This window comes from Oncorhynchus mykiss, chromosome 2, assembly GCF_057628025.1.
Source record: "Oncorhynchus mykiss isolate SJ-2025 chromosome 2, ASM5762802v1, whole genome shotgun sequence".
NCBI lineage: Eukaryota > Metazoa > Chordata > Actinopteri > Salmoniformes > Salmonidae > Oncorhynchus > Oncorhynchus mykiss.
This window is the reverse complement of record NC_143023.1, coordinates 70,088,267-70,113,202: the sequence shown is the minus strand read 5'-3', so window position 1 is coordinate 70,113,202 and position 24,936 is coordinate 70,088,267. Positions and strand designations below refer to the sequence as shown.

Sequence of the window (24,936 nt, the reverse complement as noted above, 5' to 3'; positions counted from 1 at the left end):
ATGGAGAATGACTTGGCTAGAGAAGACATTCAGAGGCTGCCCTAAGTAACAATGGGTGATATATGCAGGTGTTTTATCTTCTGATCGGATATGGCATGCAAAACCCTGCCCAGGTACATTACAGAGAACCCCGCCCAGGCACATTACAGAGAACCCCGCCCAGGCACATTACAGAGAACCCTGCCCAGGCACATTACAGAGAACCCCGCCCAGGCACATTACAGAGAACCCCGCCCAGGCACATTACAGAGAACCCCGCCCAGGCACATTACAGAGAACCCTGCCCAGGCACATTACAGAGAACCCTGCCCAGGCACATTACAGAGAACCCCGCCCAGGCACATTACAGAGAACCCCGCCCAGGCACATTACAGAGAACCCCGCCCAGGCACATTACAGAGAACCCTGCCCAGGCACATTACAGAGAACCCTGCCCAGGCACATTACAGAGAACCCTGCCCAGGCACATTACAGAGAACCCCGCCCAGGCACATTACAGAGAACCCCGCCCAGGCACATTACAGAGAACCCCGCACAGGCACATTACAGAGAACCCCGCCCAGGCACATTACAGAGAACCCTGCCCAGGCACATTACAGAGAACCCTGCCCAGGCACATTACAGAGAACCCTGCCCAGGCACATTACAGAGAACCCTGCCCAGGTACATTACAGAGAACCCTGCCCAGGCACATTACAGAGAACCCCACCCAGGCACATTACAGAGAACCCCGCCCAGGCACATTACAGAGAACCCCGCCCAGGCACATTACAGAGAACCCCGCCCAGGCACATTACAGAGAACCCCGCCCAGGCACATTACAGAGAACCCTGCCCAGGCACATTACAGAGAACCCTGCCCAGGCACATTACAGAGAACCCTGCCCAGGCACATTACAGAGAACCCCGCCCAGGCACATTACAGAGAACCCCGCCCAGGCACATTACAGAGAACCCCGCCCAGGCACATTACAGAGAACCCTGCCCAGGCACATTACAGAGAACCCTGCCCAGGCACATTACAGAGAACCCCTCTCGCTCCTCTGCTCTGCTTTCCTGATACAACCTATCTTTCGATCTCCAAACCTAGGAATATTTGATTTCACTCCGTCTGTAACGACAGTGGAGATGAAATCATGCAATTAAGTGTGCAAAGACACAGCAGGATTGGGGGAATGTCTTCTACAACCACATCATAAATACATTCGCTCTCTGTCTTCCTCCCAGTCCTATACATAACTCAAATGCATTCTCAGGCACACACACACACACACACACACACACGCACACACACACGCACACACACCTCGGGGGAATGAGCAGCTGATGCAGCCTCAGTTGTGCGTGTGCTGGATGAACATAAGGGAATCTCTCCTACTCTGCTAAAAAACAGCAGCACAGCCAATGGGCTTTGCACCAGCATGCCGACCCACAGTAACACCTCTGATACACTACCTAAAGCACTCCTGCATGCCTACATTGGAGCACGGTTTAAATGTGCAAATTGTTTTGAACTTAGTTGTAGTGTGTGGTTATGTTTGTTCAGGTAAGGGAGACAGGAGGTTGACTTTCAATTTTAGCTAGAGGAGATCTTCCTGGATGTGTCTTCAGGGCCCTCTCGTGAGAGAGTGAGCAGGGAGAGGGGAAATGAGGGAAGAAAGGTTTCTCTTCTCCCTGCTCACTATCTCCAGAGAGGGCCCTGAAGACACATCCAGGAAGATCTCCTCTAGCTAACATTGAAACGCTTTCTTCCCTCTTTATATCTCTATCCCCCCTTTTCCTGCTTCCTCTCAGTCGATGTGAATTAGCCGAATAAACCCCAGCTTTTAAAGCAGTCTGCTGAAATAAATCTTCAAGGAAGTAGATTTAGCAACCACAAAAGATATATTATTTTCACTAATCCATGCTTCTCAGACTGCCAGCTATTGCCCAGCTAATTCCATAGACCTTTGCTACTGGCTTCTTATGACTGTACCAGGAGATTGAGGACAGACATGGTAGCTAGCTAGTTGAGAATGGCAATGACAAGGATGGGCTAGTGGACTCACTGGGCTGAGAGACACCATAGGTGTTTTGTGCTGGGATTCTGGGTGAGGATGGACGCGAGCGCTGAATCTCATCTGCTATAGAATCACATTAGCCAGCCTCTCAATGGCCACTCTGTGAGATGAGCTCATGCTAAAAGCCCCATCAATCTCATCAGTGTTTCAGTGGAACAGCACTCTGTGATATTAATGTCCCACAGAGGGAGAGTGGTGGAGGGAGGATCTGGTCAGAGGCTTTAAATGGCTCCACCAGCACAATGTGTCCATCATGGGGCACCTCTGGGGGGAGGTTAGATGAGAGTCAATCTCTGGAAAGCAGCTTATTTGGCCTTCAATAGCCAGACTGGCCAGTTGTGCTAGTCAGAGCAATTGACCAGTTTCTTAGGCGTGGTCTTAGACTAGCATCACCACTACTTACAGTCTGTTAGCATCACTACAACCTTTACCTTAAGATAGCACTGACAGAAACTTCGCCCCCGTGTTGATCACCATCTGGTTTGATTGTCCATAGTCCTCTGAGGTTATAACAAAAATATGCCATGTGTACTGTACAGTATGGCAAGGATCAATAGTCTCCTTAAATAGATGGTCTCTAGAGATGAAAGTAAGAGTTGAGGGAAATGTGGTTGACTGGAAGTCAAGACCAGTTCAAATGAATGAAAAGCACTGCTCTACTGATTTGCTCTCACTTGAAAACAAATGAGAAATATGAAAAGGCATCACTGTGGAAAAATAACATTCCTTCCATGGAGAAGATGAAGCTGTAATCTCGTAGCGCCAGGCCCTGAACGGGTACGTCTGTCACTGACAGTGATAAGCCCTCTCTGGAAATGTGCATTTCTGTTCCCCTCATGGTTTTATTAAATATATCCTCTGAGAAAGCCAAAGCTAACAGATATTGGCCAATGCTAGAGAGAGCAGGGAAAGAAAGAGAGAGAGTGACAGAGAAAGAGTGAAGGGAGTGAGAGAGAGAGATGCTTTCTAATTCTCCTTTAAATAGAAAATGAGAATACTTCCAGGCAGTGGTGCAAAGTACTTAAGTAAAAATAAATTAAAGTACCACTTAAGTAGGGGTATCTGTACTTTTACTTCACTACATTCCTAAAGAAAATTCTGTACTTTTTACTCCATACATTTTCCCTGACACCCAAAAGTACTCGATACATTTTGAATGCTTTAGCAGGACAGGAAAATGGTCTAATTCACACACTTATTAAGAGAACATCCCTGGTCATTCCTACTGCCTCTGATCTGGTGGATAACAAGTAATCTAACAATTCCCCAACAACTACCTAATACACACAAATCTAAAGAGATGAATGAGAATATGTACATGTAAGTATATGGATGAGCGATGGCTGAGCGGCATAGGCAAGGTGCAATAGATGGTATAAAATACAGTATATACGTGATATGAGTAATGTAAGATATGTAAACATTATTAAAGTGGCATTATTTAGAGTGCATTGTATAAAGTGACTAGTGATCCATTTATTAAAGTGGCCAGTGATTGGGTCTCAATGTAGGCAGCAGCCTCTCTAAGTTAGTGATTGCTGTTTAGCAGTCTGATGGCCTTGAGATAGAAGCTGTTTTTCAGTCTCTCGGTCCCAGCTTTGATGCACCTGTACTGACCTCGCCTTCTGGGTGGTAGTGGTGTGAACAGGCAGTGGCTCGGGTGGTTGATGTCCTTGATGATCCTTTTGGCCTTCCTTTGACATCGGGTGCTGTTGGTGTCCTGGAGGGCAGGTAGTTTGCTGACTCGGGGAGTGCATTTATAAAGAAGTGCATTGGAGATGTGGTACCCACTGTGACTATTAAACCTACCCTAACCAGAAACCGTGGATGGATGAAAAGCGTGATCCACCGCATTTAACCATGGAAAGAGGTCTGGGAATATGTCTGAATATAAACCGTGTAACTATTCCCTCCGTAAGGCAATCAAACAAGGGAAGTGCCAGTACAGGGACAAGGTGGAGTTGCAATTCAACGACTCAGACACAAGACGTATGTGGCAGGGTCTACAGGAAATCACGTATTACAAAAAGAAATCCAGCCACGTCACGGACACCGATGTCACGCTTCCAGACAAGCTAAACACCTTCTTTTCCCGCTTTGAGGATAATACAGTGCCACCGTCGCGGCCTGCTAACAAGGACTGGCTGACGTGAGTAAAACCTTTAAACATATTAACCCTCGCAAGGCTGCTGACCCAGACGGTATCCCTAGCCGCGTCCTCGGAGCATGTGCAGACCAGCTGGCTGGTGTGTTCACGGACATATTCAATCTCTCCCTATCCCAGTCTGTTGTCCCCACATGCTTCAAGATGTCCACCATTGTTTCTGTACCCAAGAAAGCAAAGGTAACTGAACTAAATGACTATTGCTCCGTAGCACACTTCCATCATCATGAAGTGCTTAGAAAGACTAGTCAAGGACCATATCACCTCCACCCTACCTGTCACCCTAGACCCACTTCAATTTGCTTACCGCCCCAATAGATCCACAGACAATGCCATCGCCATCACACTGCACAATCCCATCTGGACAAAAGGAATACCTATGTAAAAATGCTGGTCATTGACTACAGCTCAGCATTCAATATCATAGTACCCTCCAAGCTCATCATTAAGCTTGAGGCCCTGGCTCTGAACCCCGCCATGTGCAACTGGGTCCTGGACTTCCTGACTGGAGGCTAAAGAAATGTGTCTTGGCACCTAAAACCCTCACAAACTTTTACAGATACAGTGTATCTTAGTCTATCTATGCCACTCTGACATTGCTCGTCCTAATATTTATATATTCCTAATTAAATTCCTTTACTTTAGATTGTGTGTATTTTTAGATATTACTTGTTAGATATTACTGCACTGTTTGAGCTAGAAACACAAGCATTTCACTACACCCACAACAACATCTGCGAAACACATGATTGTGACAAATAAAATGTAATTTGATCTATAGCCACATACTGTATATAGCCCGTTTAAAGCCTGATAGGTGTTCAGCTGTTCAGGGCTCTGAAGAGCATCCCCATGAAAACAGGGGAAGTAGCTCTGTTGCCAGTCGGTTGCAGCAAAACAAAACAAATCCCACTGGGTGAACAAATAGAGCAAAAAAAATCTGATTGCGTTTGCCTCCAGAGCCATTAAAATTATTGATCAGAGCTTTGTCTGTAAAGCGAGGAGGCTTTTTCAGCTAATGAGTAATTAGCATGTGTGCTGGATCTCCTGGAGCATACACGGATGCTGGCTTCCTCTTTATACAGTGCCGTGAAAAAGTATTTTCCCCTTTCTGATTTTCTCTATTTTTGCAGATATTTCATACTGAATGTTATTAGATCTTCAACTAAAACCTAATATTAGATTAAGTGAAACTGAATACAAATTGAATTACATTTATACTTAAGTTTATTTTATGAAATTATGCAACACCCAATTCCCCTGTGTGAAAAGGTATTTGCTCCCTTACCCTCAATAACTGGTTGCTCCACCTTTAGCTGCAATGACTCCAACCAAATGCTTCCAGTAGTTGGTTTTCGACAGACATAAATGGGTCACATCTCATCCAAAAAGTTGACTCATATTTGCCAAAAGGCACCTGGATGATCCTCAAGACTCCTGGAAGAATGTTCTATGGACAGAGGAGTCAAAAGTATAACTTTTTGGACGACATGGGTCCCATTATGCCTGGCGAAAACCAAACACTCACCTCATACCAACAGACAAGCATGGTGGTGGTAGTGTGATGGTTTGGGGATGTTTTTCTCCCTCAGGACCTGGACAACTTGCCTTAATAGAAGAAACCATGAATTCTGGTCTGTATCATAATTCTACTGGAGAACGTCAGGCCATCCGTATGTGAACTGAAGCGCAACTAGGTCATGCAGCAAGACAATGATCCAAAACACACAATCAAGTTACATGGAAATCGCTAAAAAGCAACACATTTAAAGTTTTGGAACGGCCTAGTCAAAGTTCAGACATAATCCCAATTGAGATGATGTTGCAGGACTTGAAACTACCAGTTCATTCTTGAAACCCCACAAACGTCGCTGAGTTAAATCAGTTATGCATGGAAGAGTGGGCCAAAATTCCTCCACAGCGACGTGAGAGACTGATCAACAACTACAGGAAGCGTTTGGAGTCATTGCACCTAAAAGGTGGCACAACCAGTTAATGAGTGTAAGGGGGCAATTACTTTTTCACACATGGGCATTGGGTGTTGCATTTTTTATGAAATAAATTAAATATGTAAATGTTGTGTTATTTATTCAATCAGGTTCCCTTTATCTAATATTAGGTTTTGTTTGACGATCTGATAACATACAGTATCAAAAATATACAAAAGTAGAGAAAATTAGAAAGGAGGCATATTCTTTTTCACAGCACTGTATACAGAAAGACATTCACTGTGCAAGCTACGGCTTTGTTATTCAAATAGGCCTTTCTTCCAAACATATACTGCATATGGTGTAGATGAGCACAGGGAGAAAACAGGAATAGGAAATGGAAAAAGACACATTACTATGAACTTCCTATAGCAGTCTCTTTCTCTCCTTCGCTTTCTATTTCAATTTCTCACTTTCCATCTCTTCACATCTGAGTTTCTCTCTTGAAGCCTTCTTCCAGGACCACTGGGGAGACTAGATCTCATTAGCTGCATTCGTTGCTCTCCTGGTCTGTGCTGAATGGAAGGCACCCTCTGAGCTTCACTCACTCACTGTACCTCACAAATGGTATTACTATTGCTCTTCCCTTAAATCTACTATTGCAGCCTCTGTCACTCTATACATCCACCCTAGTCTCTCTCCATCCAGTGTTATTGCGCCCAGTTCCATCGCCACTTGTGTTGACTTCATCTCAGGCCCCAGCAAGGCACTGTGCTCCCCAGCCATGACAGGCAGAGCAGTGCCTGGTGCTGATGCAGCAGGAGTCACTCCCACAGAGAGCCATGGATAGAGAAGCATTAAGCTGCACTGTCTATCTCTATTCTGACTGACACATAGCACACTAAACCGTTAGAGCTTCAGCGACCACACAGAGGGGGGTTGAACTACAGGGCACATCTCCTCTCTCCTCTCTATACACAGCTGAGCACATATTTGTTTATTTGGATCCCCATTAACTTTTGCAGAAGCAGCAGCTATTCTTCCTGGTGTCCACAAAAAAACACAATGACCAGTAACAAAACACTGATACACAAGAACAGTCACCCAAATTTAAAATCCAACAATATACAAAAAATACAACACAAAAATAATGTGTATGTAACATGCTGACCACACTGCTCGCGTTACGTGCGCGAGTGTAGCAAAATACATGTACACATACGTGTTATTCAATCATTTCATCCAAACTGTTTGCGCGTGTGTGAGTAGCCAGGCGCTAAAATAGAACTTGGTTCTATTTGTGATGCTTGATGCGCTGCAAGTTCCATGAGATGTTGTTCAATTTTAAAGGTAATTTTGCTGTTTGCTTGAGTAATTGGAAGGGAGTTCCAAGCAATCATGACTCTGTACTGTACTGTTAATTTCTTTTGGACTTGGGGACTGTGAAAAGACCCCTGGTGGCATGCCTTATGTATGGGTGTCTGAGCTGAATGTTATTTGATTATGCAAACAATCTTGAATTTTCATCACAGTAATATTTATCATAAAAGCTAGATGAGAAGCAGTTAATCTTTCATCAACCAAAGACAAGGCATCCTGCTCTTGTTTTGAGTCAGTTGCAGCATTTGACCCCTTTTTCTCCCCAATTTTTGTGGTATCCAATTGTTTTAGTAGCTACTATCTTGTCTCATCGCTACAACTCCCGTACGGGCTCGGGAGAGACGAAGGTTGAATGTCATGCGTCCTCCGATACACAACCCAACCAGCCGCACTGCTTCTTAACACAGCGCGCATCCAACCCGCGCACCAATGTGTCGGAGGCTACACCGTGCACCTGGCAACCACCGTCACTGCACCCGGCACAATCAGGAGTCGCTGGTGCGCGATGAGACAAGGACATCCCTACCGACCAAGCCCTCCCTAACCCGGACGACTCTAAGCCAATTGTGCGTCGCCCCACGTACCTCCCCGTCGCGGCCGGTTACGACAGAGCCTGGGCGCGAACCCAGGGACTCTGATGGCACAGCTGGCGCTGCAGTACAGCGCCCTTAACCACTGCGCCACCCGGGAGGCCTTTGACCATATTACTGGACAATAATCAAGATCGGACAATGCCAGAGCCTGAACAACTACTATATGCCATTTTTGTGTCAAAAACATATTTAAAGATCAGTTTATTATTAATCACCCATTCTGATACTGACTAACTCCTTATTTAGAATTTCAGTGAGAACACTGGCTTTGGGTGCTGACATGTAGAGTGTACAATTATCTGCATGCATAGTCATTCTAGCTTCGTGTAAGATCAGTGGCAAATAATTTGTAAAAATAGAGAAGAGTAACGGCCCAAGAAAACTGCCCTGAAAGACACCGCACTGTACATATCAGACGTTAGCAAAGCTTCCATTGAAGAACACTCTGGGTTCTATTGGATAAATACAACTCTCCAACCATGTGATGGCACGTGATGTAAAGTCAAAGCAAGCAAGTTTATTCAATAACAATTTATGATCAATAATATCAAAGGCTGCACTGAAATCTTTATTTAATTTATGTATTTTTCATTTAACTAGGCAAGTCAGTTAAGAACAAATTCTTATTTACAATAACAATACACCTCCAACTATCATCTTATTATCCATTTCTTTAACCAATCATTAGTCATCTGAGTCAGTGCAGTACAAGTTGAGTGCCCTTTTCAATATATATGCTGAAAGTCACTAATTAACTTGTTCTCTGAAAAATAGCATTGTATTTGGTCAAACACAATTCTCTCCATCAGTTTACTAAGAACAGGCAGCAAACTGATTGGGCGGCTGTTAGAGGCAACAAAGGGTGATTCCTTCCACGCCTGTGGACACACACACTCCTTTAGGCTTTGGTTAAAGACATAGCAAATAGAGGTGGCAATATAGTCTGCTACCATTCTCAATAGTTTCCCATTAAGGTTGTCTATACCTGGTGACTTATCAATATTGATGGATAACAATAGTTTTTCCACCTCTCCCACAATAACGTCAAGAAATTCAAAACAGCAATTCTTCTCTTTCATTATTAGATCTTTTATACAAAAATACAGTGGTTCACTGTTCAATGTTGTCATTTCACTTTTGAGTTTTTCCACTTTACTAGTGAAGTAGTCATTGAAATTACTGGCAACATCAAAAGTTTTTTTTTATAAATGACCATTAACTTCAATGAATGATCTTGATGAATTGGGGTTTCTGGCCAAGATATAATTTAAGGTACTCAAAAGCTATCTTCCATTGTATTTTTTCATTTATCTTGGTTTGGTAATATAATTTCTTCTTATGTTTGTTAAGTTTAGTCACAAAATAGAGATGGATAACTACAATGCCCATCTATCTCCACTGACCTGGATAACATCGTGAGCCTGACGGATAATTATGTAAAGTGTTTTTTGAGTCATCGATACCTTCCTGTAGCAATCACAAAGCAGCTCAACATGGCTAATAAAGAAGCATAATAATGGGAATTTCATGTAAGCTATTTTTTTTGTTACAAACAGGATGGCATTCTAAAACTGGGAACAATAGCAGCCATTCTCCTCTTTCCAGATTAGCATTTCCAACTGAATTAAGCAAACAAACAAAACAATAAAACAACAGAACATAGAAAGACTTGACTATAAATAATGGGGGAGCAACTTTTAAGAGTATTAGTGGCACATTTCCGGAATGCTGCCCTGCAGAATTGGTTTTGATCAAACTCACTGACCGTGATGGGGCGTTAGGGATGGAGGAATTGAGAGCGAGCTAAAGAGATAGAGAGAGAGAGACAGACAGACGGAGAGAGGGGAGAGAGATGATTAAGAGGGACAGAGAGCATGTGGTGGGGAAGAGAAGGGAGCATCTGAGGTTTGTGTGTGTGTGTGTGTGTGTGTGTGTGTGTGTGTGTGTGTGTGTGTGTGTGTGTGTGTGTGTGTGTGTGAGGCTAGGGGTGAGATCAGGGAGAGGAGCCAGCCCCGACCCCCAGTTCCAGCTCCTATCCCCAGCTCCAGTCCCTTAGCCTTAGCGCCAACCCCAGCTCCATCCCTTCTCAGCGCTGTGCCTTCGCATTCCTGAGGGCTGGCCCAGCGCCAGACCCACTGAGGCAGACCAGAATGGCAACAATGAGCACAGCCCCAGACACTCATCCCCTCACAATACAAGCAACGTCATCACCATTGCCACACTGACTGACTCTCATACCTCCACTATCAGTCACAGTAAGAAACACAGCTTTCAACAACATTACAATAGAGCCACTATCGCTAATGACTGCACAATAACAAAAGACATAACATTTAGTCATAAACACACTAGAATTTTCTGCTAGCTCAACTCAAAGTTCCTTTTCATGATCTACAACTGAAACTTAAAAAACACACCAAGGACAGTGCCGATAACGAACAAGCATCAAGAGTGACAAGCCCACTTCAACACAACAGCCAACAGGTTTTAGAGCAAGAATACAGGGACTCCAACTGCAATAAGGTCAACATCAATAGCAGAGAGCTTTAACCAACAATGTAAGTTACCAATGAGGTTTCTCTTATAAATATATATACTCTTAGTCCCCTCCCATCCCATCCCTCTCTCCATGATGCAGCCTCACCTCTCTTCTGGATGATGATCCTGAGCAGTGGGTTGGCTGAGGAGAGGGCTTTGTAGAAGTTGTCATCATTGTTGATTGGCAGCAGGTCACCCTGGATGTCAGCATATCCCAGCAGCACCTCCACACCGGGGATGTGGTGAACGGTCTGCAGCAGCCGGTAAAACTCCTGAAAGCCACAGATGCCGCTCATCTTCAAAGCGAAACGTCTGTACTCCGCCTCAAACTGGAAAACAAAAGGTCAGGGAATATTGTGTCATGAAAGCAAACTCATGAAGAATGGTGCATCATGATATCAACAAACAACAGACTCCAACATAAGCCTCGGCCATGACATTGCCATTCACTGCTAACCCAACCATTCACAATTCACCTATATTCCACCATCGCTTTCATTGTCTTGCATGCATTCTGCATTCTTCAAAACATAACCTAGGTATTACTTTTACATCACAGAGCTTAACATGTAGACATTGTCCAGTATGTAACAACTGGAGTCATGTTCTGAGACTTCCTATTAGATGCAGCAGGGACCAGGGCACAGCCCAATGATAACACAGTGGATTGTTGATCATTGTGAGGTAGCCGTGTAGCACAAATACATAAAGAGCGCTGTGGGGGACAACACAAGATGTGAGCTGTGCTTGTCTGTGTGGAGATGCTGCCCTGCACAGCCAGTGAATTTCTCTCTGGGGTGCGTATCACATAGAAACACACACAGCAGGTTGTCACTCCTCTAACACGATGTGCAATCCCATCAATGTTTGGTGCCACTTACTTCCCCAATCACAAAGACAGGGAGACAAATATATGACAGATTGGCAGGCGAAGGAGACAGATTACAGAGTAAAGGAAAAATAGGCAGGATGAGCAAACAGTGCTAGACAGTATAGAGTAGAGTACTGCATGGAGCACCACACGCTTAAAATCCATTGGCTGTTTTTATGATAACATGATTGGCTGGTTTGTGTGTCCAACCATATTTACAGTCTGAAACAAATAATGGGATATGCACTCAGTGATTGTGGACTCTCACAGAAAATGAGTGGGTCTACTCTGCGCTTCTTTTCCTCTCCATTGAAGAAGAATACATGGCATGCCTTACTGAGCAGGAGGGGTGACTGATTATGCCATTTCCACCCAAAAACAGAAAAGAGAGGAAGCAAGGGGAAGATATCAGAACAAGGACATTGGAGTAGACATACTTGGAGTAGACATACTTGGTATTCATATCACAAAAGATATGAGATCTCCACAATAAATTAAAATAGAAAACTTGTAAAAATAGACAAGATCCTGCAACTATGGAGAGGTACAGTTGAAGTCAGAGGTTTACGTACACCTTAGTCAAATACATCCCTGTCTTAGGTCAGTTAGGATCACCACTTTATTTTCAGAATGAGAAATGTCAGAATAATAGTAGAGAGAATTATTTATTTCAGCTTTTATTTATTTCATCACATTCATCACATTCCCAGAAGTTAAACGTCAAACGTTTCAGATAGCGTTCCACAATACATTTTGTCCCATTCCTCCTGACAGAGCTTCTGTAACTGAGTCAGGTTTGTAGGCCTCCTTGCTCACACACGCTTTTTCAGCTATGCCCACAAATGTCCATAGGATTGAGGTCAGGTCTTTGTGATGGTCACTCCAATACCTTGACTTTGTTGTCCTCAAGCCATTTTGCCACAACTTTGGAAGTATGCTTGGGGTCATTGTCCATTTGGAAGACCCATTTGCGACCAAGCTTTAACTTCCTGACTGATGTCTTGAGATGTTGCTTCAATATATGCACATAGTTTTCCCTCCTCATGATGCCATCTATTTTGTGAAGTGCACCAGTCCCTCCTGCAGCAAAGCACCCCCACAACATGATGCTGCCAACCCAGTGCTTCACGGTTGAGATGGTGTTCTTCGGCTTGCAAGCCTCACACTTTTTCCTCCAAACATAACGATGGTCATTATGGCCAAACAGTTATATTTTTGTTTCATCAGACCAGAGGTCTTGTCTCCAAAAAGTACAATTTTTGTCCCCATGTGCAGTTGCAAACCGTAGTCTGGCTTTTTTTAATGGAGGTTTTGGAGGAGTGGCTTTGGAGGTTTTGGAGCAGCGGCTTTTCAGGTTATGTCGATACAGGACTTGTTTTACTGTGGATATTGATACTTTTGTACCTGTTTCCTCCAGCATCTTCACAAGGTCCCTTGCTGCTGTTCTTGGATTGATTTTCAGTTTTTGCACCAAAGAACGTTCATCTCTAGGAGACAGAACACGTCTACTTCCTGAGTGGTATGACGGCTGCGTGGTACCATGGTGTTTATACTTGCAACCTATTGTTTCTACAGATGAAAGTGGTACCTTCAGGCGTTTGGAAATTTCTCCCAAGGATGAAGCAGACTTGTGGAATTTTTTTCTGAGGTCCTGACTGATTTATTTAGATTTTCCCATGATGTCAAGTAAAGAGGCACAGAGTTTGAAGGTAGGCCTTGAAATACATCCACAGGTACACCGCAAATTGACTCAAATTATGCCAATTAGCCTATCAGAAGCTTCTAAAGCCATGACATAATTTACCTGGAATTTTCCAAGCTGTTTAAAGGCAGAGTCAACTTAGTGTATGTAAACTTCTGACTCACTGGAATTGTGATACAGCGAATTATTAGTGACATATTCTGTCTGTAAACAATTGTTGGAAAGATTCCTTGTGTCATGCACAAAGTAGATGTCCTAACCGACTTGCCAAAACTATAGTTTGTTTAACAAGACATTTGTGGAGTGGTTGAAAAACTAGTTTTAATGACTCCAACCTAAGTGTATGTAAACTTCCGACTTCAACTGTATCTAGTACGTAGCTATCTCTCTATCAATCTAGTAGTTATATATCTATTTAGCATCTATCTAGTCTCTCTCCCCTCTCATAGCTATTAGCTACAGCAAGGTGTGAGTTTGTGTGAGTGTAGTGTACAGACTGACGATGGATTTGGCAGTGAATGTAAACTTCTGACTTCAACTGTAAATACCTGTCTATTTATGGAAACATTTCCCTGATGAACTCCTTAGTCATATCTCAGTTTACTCACTTACTTATGGTGCTGCCTACTCCTGATGATCGCTATGTCTCATTTTCGATTAATTGTAAATTATACTTTTTTTTAAAAGTGTCTCTCTTTTTCAAACAAGTATTGCAGAGCTGGCTACAATTTCAATTTCATCTCCCTGAAAAGATAGAGCAAATATTATGGCTGAACTCAAATGTGCTGGTTGATAAAATACCTGTATTTATGGGAAAGATGTTTGAATATAGTATTTTATTTTTAAATGATATTGTAAATTGGAATGGTAGAGTTATGTATCTCATGGAGTTATCAGAATTGTATCAGAAGGTCTGCTCAATCCAAGATTACAACCAATTGATTACAGCATTACACCAAAAAATGGAGGAGGCAGGTGGCAGCGGGAGGAGGTCGGGAACTGGTCTGTCTGCCCAATATAAAGGATCAAACTGGCAGAGGAATAAAAATGGCATAAATAGGAAAGTATACCAGTTTTATTTGAGGACCAGGATGTTGACAGCTGTGCCATACAGATTGCAAAATAGTTGGGAAGAGATTTTTGATGTACCGATTCCATAGTACAGGGTGTATGAGTTGATATACACTACCGTTTAAATGTTTGGGGTCACTTAGAGACATTTCCTTGTTTTTGAAAGAAAAGCACATTTAAATGACATCAAATTGATCAGAAATATAGTGTAGACATTGTTAATGTTGTAAATGACAATTGTAGCTGTAAACGGCTGATTTTTTATGGAATATCTACATCGGCGTACAGAGGCCCATTATCAGTCACCATCACTCCTGTGTTCCAAAGGCACGTTTTGTTAGCTAATCCAAGTTTATAATTTTAAAAGGCTAATTGATCATTAGATAACCGTTCTGCAATTATGTTAGCACAGCTGAAAACTGTTGTTCTGATTGAAGAAGCAATAAAACTGGCCTTTTTAGGCTAGATGAGTATCTGGAGCATCAGTATTTGTGGGTTTGATTACAGGCTGAAAATGTCCAGAAATAAATAACTTTCTTCTGAAACCCGTCAGACTATTCTTGTTCTGAGAAATGAAGGCTATTCCATGCGACTCCGGTATGCTGGCCTTCTAGGCAGAGCTGCTAAGAAAAAGCCATATCTCAGACTGGTCAATAAGAAGAAAATATTAAGATGGACAAAATAACACAGACACTGGACAGAGGAACTCTGAAACTCTCAAAGATAAAAGTAAAAAAATAATAATCTAAATAAAACATAACAAAAAGTAAGTTTGAATGACAATGAGTGGCAGTGTTGTTACAGTTAATGCCGGTTTGCCTGAGGCTGATGCTGTGCAGGTGTTTGTACACATGCAATATACACACACGCTCGTTCAAATACACACATGTGCACATACACAGACATGTAAATAGTGCCATACATGCACTCAAACATATTCAGTTGTCCTTGCTGTTATGATTTTTGTTGTCCTTGATGTCTTTGCTGTTAGATGACTAATATGATGTAGTTGTTGAGCTGCTTCACTGCATGTATGGGCTCCCGAGTGGCGCAGTAGTCTAAGGTACCGCATCTCAGTGTCACTACAGGCGTCACTACAGATCCTGGTTCGATTCCAGCAGTGATTGGTAGTCCCATAGGGTGGCACACAATTGGCCCAGCGTCGTCCGGGTTAGGGTTTGGCCGGGGTAGGCTGTCATTGTAAATAAGAATTTGTTCGTAACTGACTTGCCTAGTTAAATAAAGGTTCAATAAAAAATAAAATATATTGTATGTTTTAAATATTCTATAAAAAGATAAAAAAAACTATTTAAAAAAATATATAATTCAGAGCTAAATTTTTTGGGGAACAGAATCAGAACCAGGAACAAAAGTGATCCATACTATTACAGAACAGCACCCTTATTTTTAAAAGCATGGGAACCGTTAATAATATTATTTTACGTTCCAGTCATTTTTCCCAGTCCCCCCAAACACACACAAAGCGCCTATGCAAAGCCCTCACTCTGTCACGCAGAAAATCTTTGCCAGTGTGTGTGCGTGTGTGTTTGGCCAGGTTACCTGCCCCTCCCATAGGCTACCATAGCCTACTGACGTTACAACTGCGATTCAGAAATTAAGAAAAAAAAAAGTATCTCTAACGGTCGCCCCAGCGTGAGTTGTTTTATGCACGTGATGTCAGAATGCACTTAATGTTCCAAAATGTGATTATTACGCAACAGGACAGTTAACACGCGCTGCCTGCTAATTATCTATAAGCTGTTTCATCTTGTCAATTTCAATTATTTTCTAACAAGTTGTATTTTCTAATAACAGTTTGAATTGAGGTGTGTTCCGCCTCCTCATTAATTCACATAGAAGTAGCCCATTTCAGCGTTGTGGACATTTTGTGTTTGAGGCTTTACTGAGCCGAATAAACTTCTCTCTTCCAGGAGAGCCCACCACACTTCACTCATGTTTGTGCAGATCAAGGATGCATATATTTGCGCAGTCCTGCAAGAATTGGAACATTTTGTTGCTGGCGCTCGCTTTGCCTTCCTTGTTGTTTTCCTTACAAATAACAACTTTGGACATGTGTGCGTTCCTATCAAAGTAAGCTCCTTATTTTCTGTATATCGTTGTCATTTCTACTGTAGGCGCATACAGTATGTATGTATGTATGTATGTATGTATGTATGGAGCATAATGTATTTACAGTTTTATTCACGTTTTCAATTACTGGTGACAAATAATGCATTCTGATTATTGCATATATTGTAATGGACACCTATGATGTGTGTAAAATAATTTTTTGAAGGTTGTACTGATTATAATGAGCTAAGCTATTTGCCAGCTACAGTGGGGCAAAAAAGTATTTAGTCAGCCACCAATTGTGCAAGTTCTCCCACTTAGAAAGATGAGAGAGACCTGTAATTTGCATCATAGGTACACTTCAACTATGACAGACAAAATGAATTTTTTTTTTAGAAAATCACATTGTAGGATTTTTAATGAATTTATTTGCAAATTATGGTGGAAAATAAGTATTTGGTCAATAACAAAAGTTTATCTCAATACTTTGTTATATACCCTTTGTTGGCAATGACAGAGGTCATTATCTTTGGTTGATGAGACAAAAACAAGCACGGTGGCTACCCATCTTCCCATGTCTGTTTACTTTCGATATATATGACCGCTTGTGTTACCTCAATCTTTCCTCAGTTAGCACTAGAACAAATGTAGCCTACATTTTTTGGGATGATTGTGTTATGGTGTAGCTACTTCTGTGAATGTCTGATTATTCCATCCTATAATAAACTGGTCACATTCTGGACATAACTTTGTAAGGACTGTGTTTGTGCAAAATGTTTCTGTGAAAAAAAAAGTATGACCAGCTCAAATGATGATTGTTGCGTCAATCGAAAATGGACGTTCTAAATAAGCGTTCTAATCAAGCCTTCTAATCACACCGGTTTGATCATACGCAACAGGGACCACTGTAGAATTATCACACCCGTTTTTAATCTTACGCAACAGGGACCACTGTGGAATTATCACACCCGTTTGTTGGTACTTGTGAAAAGTTTAAGGATACTATAGTTATCACGTTTAACATTGGATTTATTAACTACAAAAAGGTAAGAAGTGTTTTATTTTAATTCTGGTGCCACTCTGCACACACAAGCTTGTTAGCTATCTTGGTCCAACGTTAAGCCAACTCTCTGAAGGTCAAAGACATTAAAAGTTCCTCCGTTGAAGCTGCTCCTCCGTAGGTATAATTCTGTGGGCCTAATTCAGATAATGCATGCCATAACAAGATGCACAGCACTTCAAGCTAAGTCTCGTCCTCCACCCTCTCTCTTCACACATGCAAAATTTCAGTCGTATTTCGCACCCTACACTTGTCTGACATCTGTCCAATGTATGTGTAAACAATTATCGCTTAGCCACTCCATAGCAAGCTGCTCTATCCGCACTGATTGGTGAAGTAATTTAATATCGAGCTAAATGTAAAAATTAAATATAAATCAAGTTTTAAAAGGAACAAAGGAACGATATAAACTGTTACCTTTTTTTTGTTCTAACCAGTTGAGAACTTTATTTTGCTGGTCGGAACAGAACAAAAAAAAAGTATGGTTCTGTTCAGAACGAAATGATTGGAAAATAATTTTGATTATTATTTGTAGCGGATCCTACTATATCCCCCACCATCCCAGGGCTCCAATAGGCAGAACAACTTTGCTGAGTCATGAGTGTCTGTACTTGTTTGGAGAAGCAAGCCTCCTGTAGAACCATGTGACAGGCTGAAGTGTTTACTTTTCATTATTAATTCATATATTCTCTCCCACCAAACACATAGCTATTAGAGAGAATAAGAAGAGACTGACAATAAAGAGAGAACCTGTTTGCCTTCGAGACATTGCCTTTGATACATTTTAAGAGGCTGTGCTGCAGCTGAGGCACATACTTGAGATACAAACATGATTAGAATAGAATCCACTGTCAACGAGTTGTTAAAAATCCCTGTTGAGGAGAGACAGACAGTGAGGCAGTTGCACTGCACAGAGAATGCATGTATAGATATCTCCAACTTAGAGTTAACACCACAATCCGTAGCATATTGTCAGAATTTGACATACACACTAGTATGGAGCATTCTGAGCATACTAGATTGTTAAAGATTCTGACCTGTAGCGAACAACAATAGTAAAACATTGAAAAAGTAATAATCAGAGTCATTAACTCAATTTAAACACTTTCCATACACGCAGTTACAATGTTTGCTCTTTGTGACAGAAATCCATAGAGACACATGGGTTTTACTGAAAAACATGTGTGGCCATGACAGACAGACAATGTGTGTTCGAAGTATTGTCATCGCTATTATTTTTTCTTTAAAAACACATTGACAGAGTATAACTGACAGACAGTTCATTTTAATGTGCTACACTGATGATGATGATAACAATAATAATAAACGAATAATCACCCCGTGTAGGCTGATAATACATATATAAACACATATAATTTATTGTAAATTGTCAATATTTTTTTACAGGTAGGAGATGGCCTATGTGGTCTATTCAGTTATGGTGAATCGGTGAATTCATTGACAGTGAGCTTACTAAGCCATATGGTTTATCGCTACTAATACCATGTTTCATGCATAATTAATCAGCCAGGCCTAATGTTATAATTAACCGCGAACAGCTACGCTCTATTCTGCAGCATAACAGCGCGCTACATGCATCAAAGAAATTACAACAACAACGGATAGTGCACTTTCATAGCCGAGAGCGACAATGCAAACTGTCATTGCCTCCTAGGCTACTACATATTGAAATAGAGGCAGACACGTTCCAAGCTGCTCCGTCTCAGAACGTCGTGGCGACAAAGGCACCAACATCAGTGTTTCCCGCTCTGATTATGATTAGTTACGTGGGGAATTCAAGAGCGGATAGCGCAATACCTACAGATCCAATTTATACGGCTTGATTTGGTTTAGCCATGAGCACCGCAGGTGTTATCCATGCGCGTGCCTGATAAGGTAACCTATCAGCAAATAAACTGCGGTCCACGGTAACCGCATTATGAATGTGAAATTAATAAACCAGCCACTTACTTTGCTCTTGACCTCGACCACATTGTCAGTGTTTTTCAAGGGGGTCCTCTGGTACCTTGACATGTTAGCGCGTTGAACCCCAGTGGATAGGACCATCCACAGGCTTTCCTCGTTAAGCAGGCAGTCAGTCACTTCGTCGTAAGCGCATTTGCTCGCAGCACCATGCGAGCTGATAGACGCACAGGTACAGCAGTCCTCAAACAGTCCTGGTTCTGTAGTAGGAATCAGATCTGTGATGGAAAATGTTGTCCTCGCGATGGGCAGAGCTACACTGCCTCAATAACAATGACGTCAACTAGACACGCCGATTGAAGGCGGGGATGGGGTCGTGCGTGGGGTCAGCTGAAATGTTTCAGTCGGTGTTGCCCAGGAGACCAGGAGGCATAAAGAAGGTGAGACAAGGTTCACTGACTCACATTTCTCCAATGAGTGAGTGTCAAAAGTAATTTTTAGGAAGTGACTAAGAACAGAATCCCTATTATTCAACTCAATTAATGTGACGATGAGATTTTTCCTGAGGTCATTCAATGACAACACGGTAATGGACAGGATTTTTACAAAATAAATATATGCAAATAGAAAAAGTGGCAATGTGGTACTTAAATAGGCCTACCCTTGCTTGTAATATTGGGAAATGGTCTTTGCTGCCTCTGCAGTATTCTCACACTGTATACCATGGAAAAAGACTTGGCAAAAACATTTCTACATATGTGTTCTACATATGGATTTATCTCATCAGCGATGACCCATGCATTGACATCCAGTTTCACCAGTCTCTCTGTCTTTTTCTCTCTCAATTCAATTAAGTATACTTTATTGACTTGGAAAGTAAACACGTACATTATCAAAATTAACATAGCTACAATGATCAAAGATAGGAATATGGCTCACATCAACACCATTATCCCAGAAACCCTAGACACACTCCAATTTGCATACCCCCCCAACAGATCCACAGATGATACAATCACTATTGCACTCCACACTGCCCTTTCCCACCTGTACAAAAGGAACACCTATGTGAGAATGCTATTAATTGACTACAGCCCAGCGTTCAACACCATAGTGCCCTCAAAGCTCATCAATAAGCTAAGGACCCTGGGACTAAGCACCTCCCTCTGCAACTGGATCCTGGACTTACTGACGGGCCACCCCCAGGTGGGAAGGGTAAGTAACAACACATCCGCCACACTGATCCTCAACACAGGGGCCCCTCAGGGGTGCTTGCTCAATCCCCGCCTGTACTCCTTGTTCACTCATGACTGCATGGCCAGGCACGACTCCAACACATCATTAAGTTTGCTGATGGCACAACAGTGGTAGGCCTGATCAACGACGAGACAGCCTATAGGGAGGAGGTCAGAGACCTGGGAGTGTGGTGCCAGGACAACAACCTCTCCCTCAACGTGATCAAGACCTCATCCTAGTCATAGACTATTCTCTCTGTTACCGCACGGCAAGCGGTACCAGAGTGCCAATTCTAGGTCCAAGAGGCTTCTAAACTGCTTCTACCCCCAAACCATAAGACTCCTGGATATTTAATCAAATGGCTACCCAGACCATTTGCATTGACCCCCCCCCCCCCCCCCCCCCCCCCCCCTTTACACCACTGCTACTCTCTGTTGTTATCATCTATGCATAGTCACTTTAATAACTCTACCTACATGTACATATTACCTCAATTACCTCAACTAACCGGTGCCCCCGCACATTGACTCTGTACCGGTAATCCCCTGTATATAGTCTCGCTATTGTTATTTTACTGCTGCTCTTTCATTACTTGTTACTTTTATTTCTTATTCTTATTAATATGTTGTTATATTTTTTAAGACTGCATTGTTGGCTAGGGGCTCGTAAGTAAGCATTTCACTGGAAGGTCTACACCTGTTTTATTTGGCGCATGTGACTAATACAATTTGATTTGATTTGAATATACTAGACTGTTTGTAATTAAGCAATAATAATGATAGTGATACTCACATTAACAGCAATTACAACAAATAATAATAAAGAATAGGCAAATATGAATAATCACACTATACACTTCTCACTGGCTGTCTTTCAGGTTGTGGCAGGTGGCCACAAATTTGGCTGCTATAACACAGCATGTATTTAAGTAGTGTCTTCCTCATTTAGGTATTCAAATTATTCGTATTGTTTTATAATTTTGGGTAGGAATGAATTTTTTATGTCAGAATATCTGTCGCAGTTTGACAGAAAATGCAGTTCTGTCTCTATCTCTTCCTGGAAGAAGCCTGTCCTCTCTGTGCAGCCAAGTTTGCCTGTGACGACCGGTCTCTATGGCCAGACTGTGCTCACTAAGTCTGTACATAGTTAGTGTTTTCTTCAGTTTTCTGTCAGTTACAGTGGTCAGATAGTCTGCCACCGTGTACTGTCTGTTTAGAGACAAATAGCATTGAAGTTTACTTAGATTTTTTTGTGGTTTCTTTCCAATAGGTGATATATTTGTATTTTTTATTTGTGATAATTTGGTTGGGCCAGATTTGCTGAGTATTGTCCCGAGGCTTTGTTGGGTTGGTAGTCGTTAGTGAATTGAGCCTCAGGACCAGCTGGCGTAGGGGACTCTTCTCTATGGTCACCTCATGGCAATTGAGGGCTTTGTATCGTATACTTTATGTTGTAGATATGTAGTGGTGTAACAATGTTATATGATGTACTGTTGTATCTTTTGTTTTATGTGTAATATAAGTGCCTTGGTGTGGTTGGACCCCAGGAAGAGTAGCTTCTGCCTTGGCAGCAGCTAATGGGGATCCATAATAAACCCCAGGAAGAGTAGCTTCTGCCTTGGCAGCAGCTAATGGGGATCCATAATAAACCACAGGAAGAGTAGCTTCTGCCTTGGCAGCAGCTAATGGGGATCCATAATAAACCCCAGGAAGAGTAGCTTCTGCCTTGGCAGCAGCTAATGGGGATCCATAATAAACCCCAGGAAGAGTAGCTTCTGCCTTGGCAGCAGCTAATGGGGATCCATAATAAACCCCAGGAAGAGTAGCTTCTGCCTTGGCAGCAGCTAATGGGGATCCATAATAAACCCCAGGAAGAGTAGCTTCTGCCTTGGCAGCAGCTAATGGGGATCCATAATAAACCCCAGGAAGAGTAACTTCTGCCTTGGCAGCAGCTAATGGGGATCCATAATAAACCCCAGGAAGAGTAGCTTCTGCCTTGGCAGCAGCTAATGGGGATCCATAATAAACCCCAGGAAGAGTAACTTCTGCCTTGGCAGCAGCTAATGGGGATCCATAATAAACCCCAGGAAGAGTAGCTTCTGCCTTGGCAGCAGCTAATGGGGATCCATAATAAACCCCAGGAAGAGTAGCTTCTGCCTTGGCAGCAGCTAATGGGGATCCATAATAAACCCCAGGAAGAGTAGCTTCTGCCTTGGCAGCAGCTAATGGGGATCCATAATAAACCCCAGGAAGAGTAGCTTCTGCCTTGGCAGCAGCTAATGGGGATCCATAATAAACCCCAGGAAGAGTAGCTTCTGCCTTGGCAGCAGCTAATGGGGATCCATAATAAACCCCAGGAAGAGTAGCTTCTGCCTTGGCAGCAGCTAATGGGGATCCATAATAAACCCCAGGAAGAGTAGCTTCTGCCTTGGCAGCAGCTAATGGGGATCCATAATAAACCCCAGGAAGAGTAGCTTCTGCCTTGGCAGCAGCTAATGGGGATCCATAATAAACCCCAGGAAGAGTAGCTTCTGCCTTGGCAGCAGCTAATGGGGATCCATAATAAACCCCAGGAAGAGTAGCTTCTGCCTTGGCAGCAGCTAATGGGGATCCATAATAAACCCCAGGAAGAGTAGCTTCTGCCTTGGCAGCAGCTAATGGGGATCCATAATAAATACAAATACAAATAGAAATACAAATGGCAGGAGTGGGGGTCACTTGTTTTTAAATGATTATACAATTTGGTGGCTCTTTTTTGGATATTAATAAGAAGAGGGAATTGGCCTAATTCCTCTCTGCGTGCTTTGTTTGGAGTTTTTCTCTGTACTCTGAGGATGCTCTTACAGAATGCAGGGTTTCAATTGTGTGTTGTTCCATTTGTCAAATTCTTGTTTTGTAAGCAGACTCCACACTTCGCTGCCATATAGTGCAGTTGGTTCTATTATTAATTTGAATATTTTGAGCTGAGATCCTAATTGGTTTGTCTAATTTGATAGATATTTTAATGACATAAAAAGCCCTCCTTGTCTTTTAGTTCATTCACGGCCAGGTTGAAGTTCCCTGCGGAGCTGATTTTTTTTGTTGTCCCAAATATGTGTAGGTGTGTGTTGGTTCTCTACTAAACAAAAATGTAAACGGAACATGTAAAGTGTTGGTCCTATGTTTCATGAGCTGAAATAAATGATCCCAGACATTTTCCATACGCACAAAAAGCGTATCTCTCAAATGTTGTGCACACATTTGTTTACATTCCTGTTAGTGAGCATTTCTTCTTTGCAAAGGTAATCCATCCAACTGACAGGTGTGGCATCTCAAAAAGCTGATTAAACAGCATGAACATTACACAGGTGCACCTTGTGCTGTTTTGTCACACATCACAATGCCACAGATATCTGAAGTTTTATGCGACTTGCATTTTTGTTCAGTATATATCCAGATTGCCACACTTTTACTCCTACCCACATCTACATACTGTATTATCTCAATTACCTCAACTACCTTGTACACCTGCACATTGACTCTGCTGACTGCAGGAATGTCCACCAGAGCTGTTGCCAAAGAAATGAATGTTCAAATGAATGTTAATTTCTCTACCCTAAGCTGCCTCCAATGTTGTTTTAGAGAATTTGGCAGTTCGTCCAATCGGCCTCACAACAGCAGACCACATGTAACCACGCCAGGCCCTCCACATCCAGCTTCTTCAACTGCGGTATCATCTAAGACCAGCAACCCAGATGACTGATGAAACTGAAGAGTATTTTTGTCTAAAACTTATTCTGATTGGCTTGGCATGGCTCCCCAGTGGGTGGGCCTGGTTCCCAAATGGGTGGGCCTATGCCGTCCCAGGTCCACCCATGGCTGCGCCCCTGCCCAGTCGTGAAATTTGTTTCAATTGACTGATTTCCTTATATGAACTGTAACTCAGTAAAATCATTGGAATTGTTGCATGTTGCGTTTACATTTTTGTTCAGTTAATGAGTGGATCCCAGTAAAAATGGATATCGGTTTCCCTGACATCTGGATCTTTTCTGGAATATCATCGTTTTGTCTTTTTGAGATTGACTGTCAGGGCCCATCTGACAGAACTGTTGCAGATGATCTAATTGTTGCTGTAACCTCTCTTCTGTGGGGGACAGCACCAGGTTATCTGCATACAGGAGCCATTTTATTTCTGTATCGTTAAGAGTGAGACCGGTGGCAGTTTATTGTTCTAGTGTTTTTGCCAACTACGGATAATCCTGAATCAATCATGAATAATGATGAGTGAAAAAGTTAGACGCACAAATATCTTACCCCCTTCCAAAAAAATGCTAACCTCTGCTCCCTTTTTCACTTACCATTA

The 24,936-nt window shown here is 42.3% G+C and overlaps 1 protein-coding gene across 1 annotated transcript in view; it reads right to left on the bottom strand.

Annotated features, from left to right (window-relative positions):
* The window catches only part of LOC110495023 (partitioning defective 6 homolog alpha), a 41,486-nt gene extending 21,710 nt beyond the window's left edge, over positions 1-19,776 (bottom strand). The window contains exons 1-2 of the mRNA XM_021570375.3: positions 19,408-19,776; positions 10,769-10,991 (exon numbers count right to left, since the gene is read on the bottom strand). Of these exons, the coding sequence (XP_021426050.1) occupies positions 10,769-10,991; positions 19,408-19,503 (319 nt within the window). The 5' untranslated portion in view covers positions 19,504-19,776. The remainder of the gene's footprint in view (positions 1-10,768; positions 10,992-19,407) is intronic.
* Positions 19,777-24,936: the final 5,160 nt, after the last annotated feature.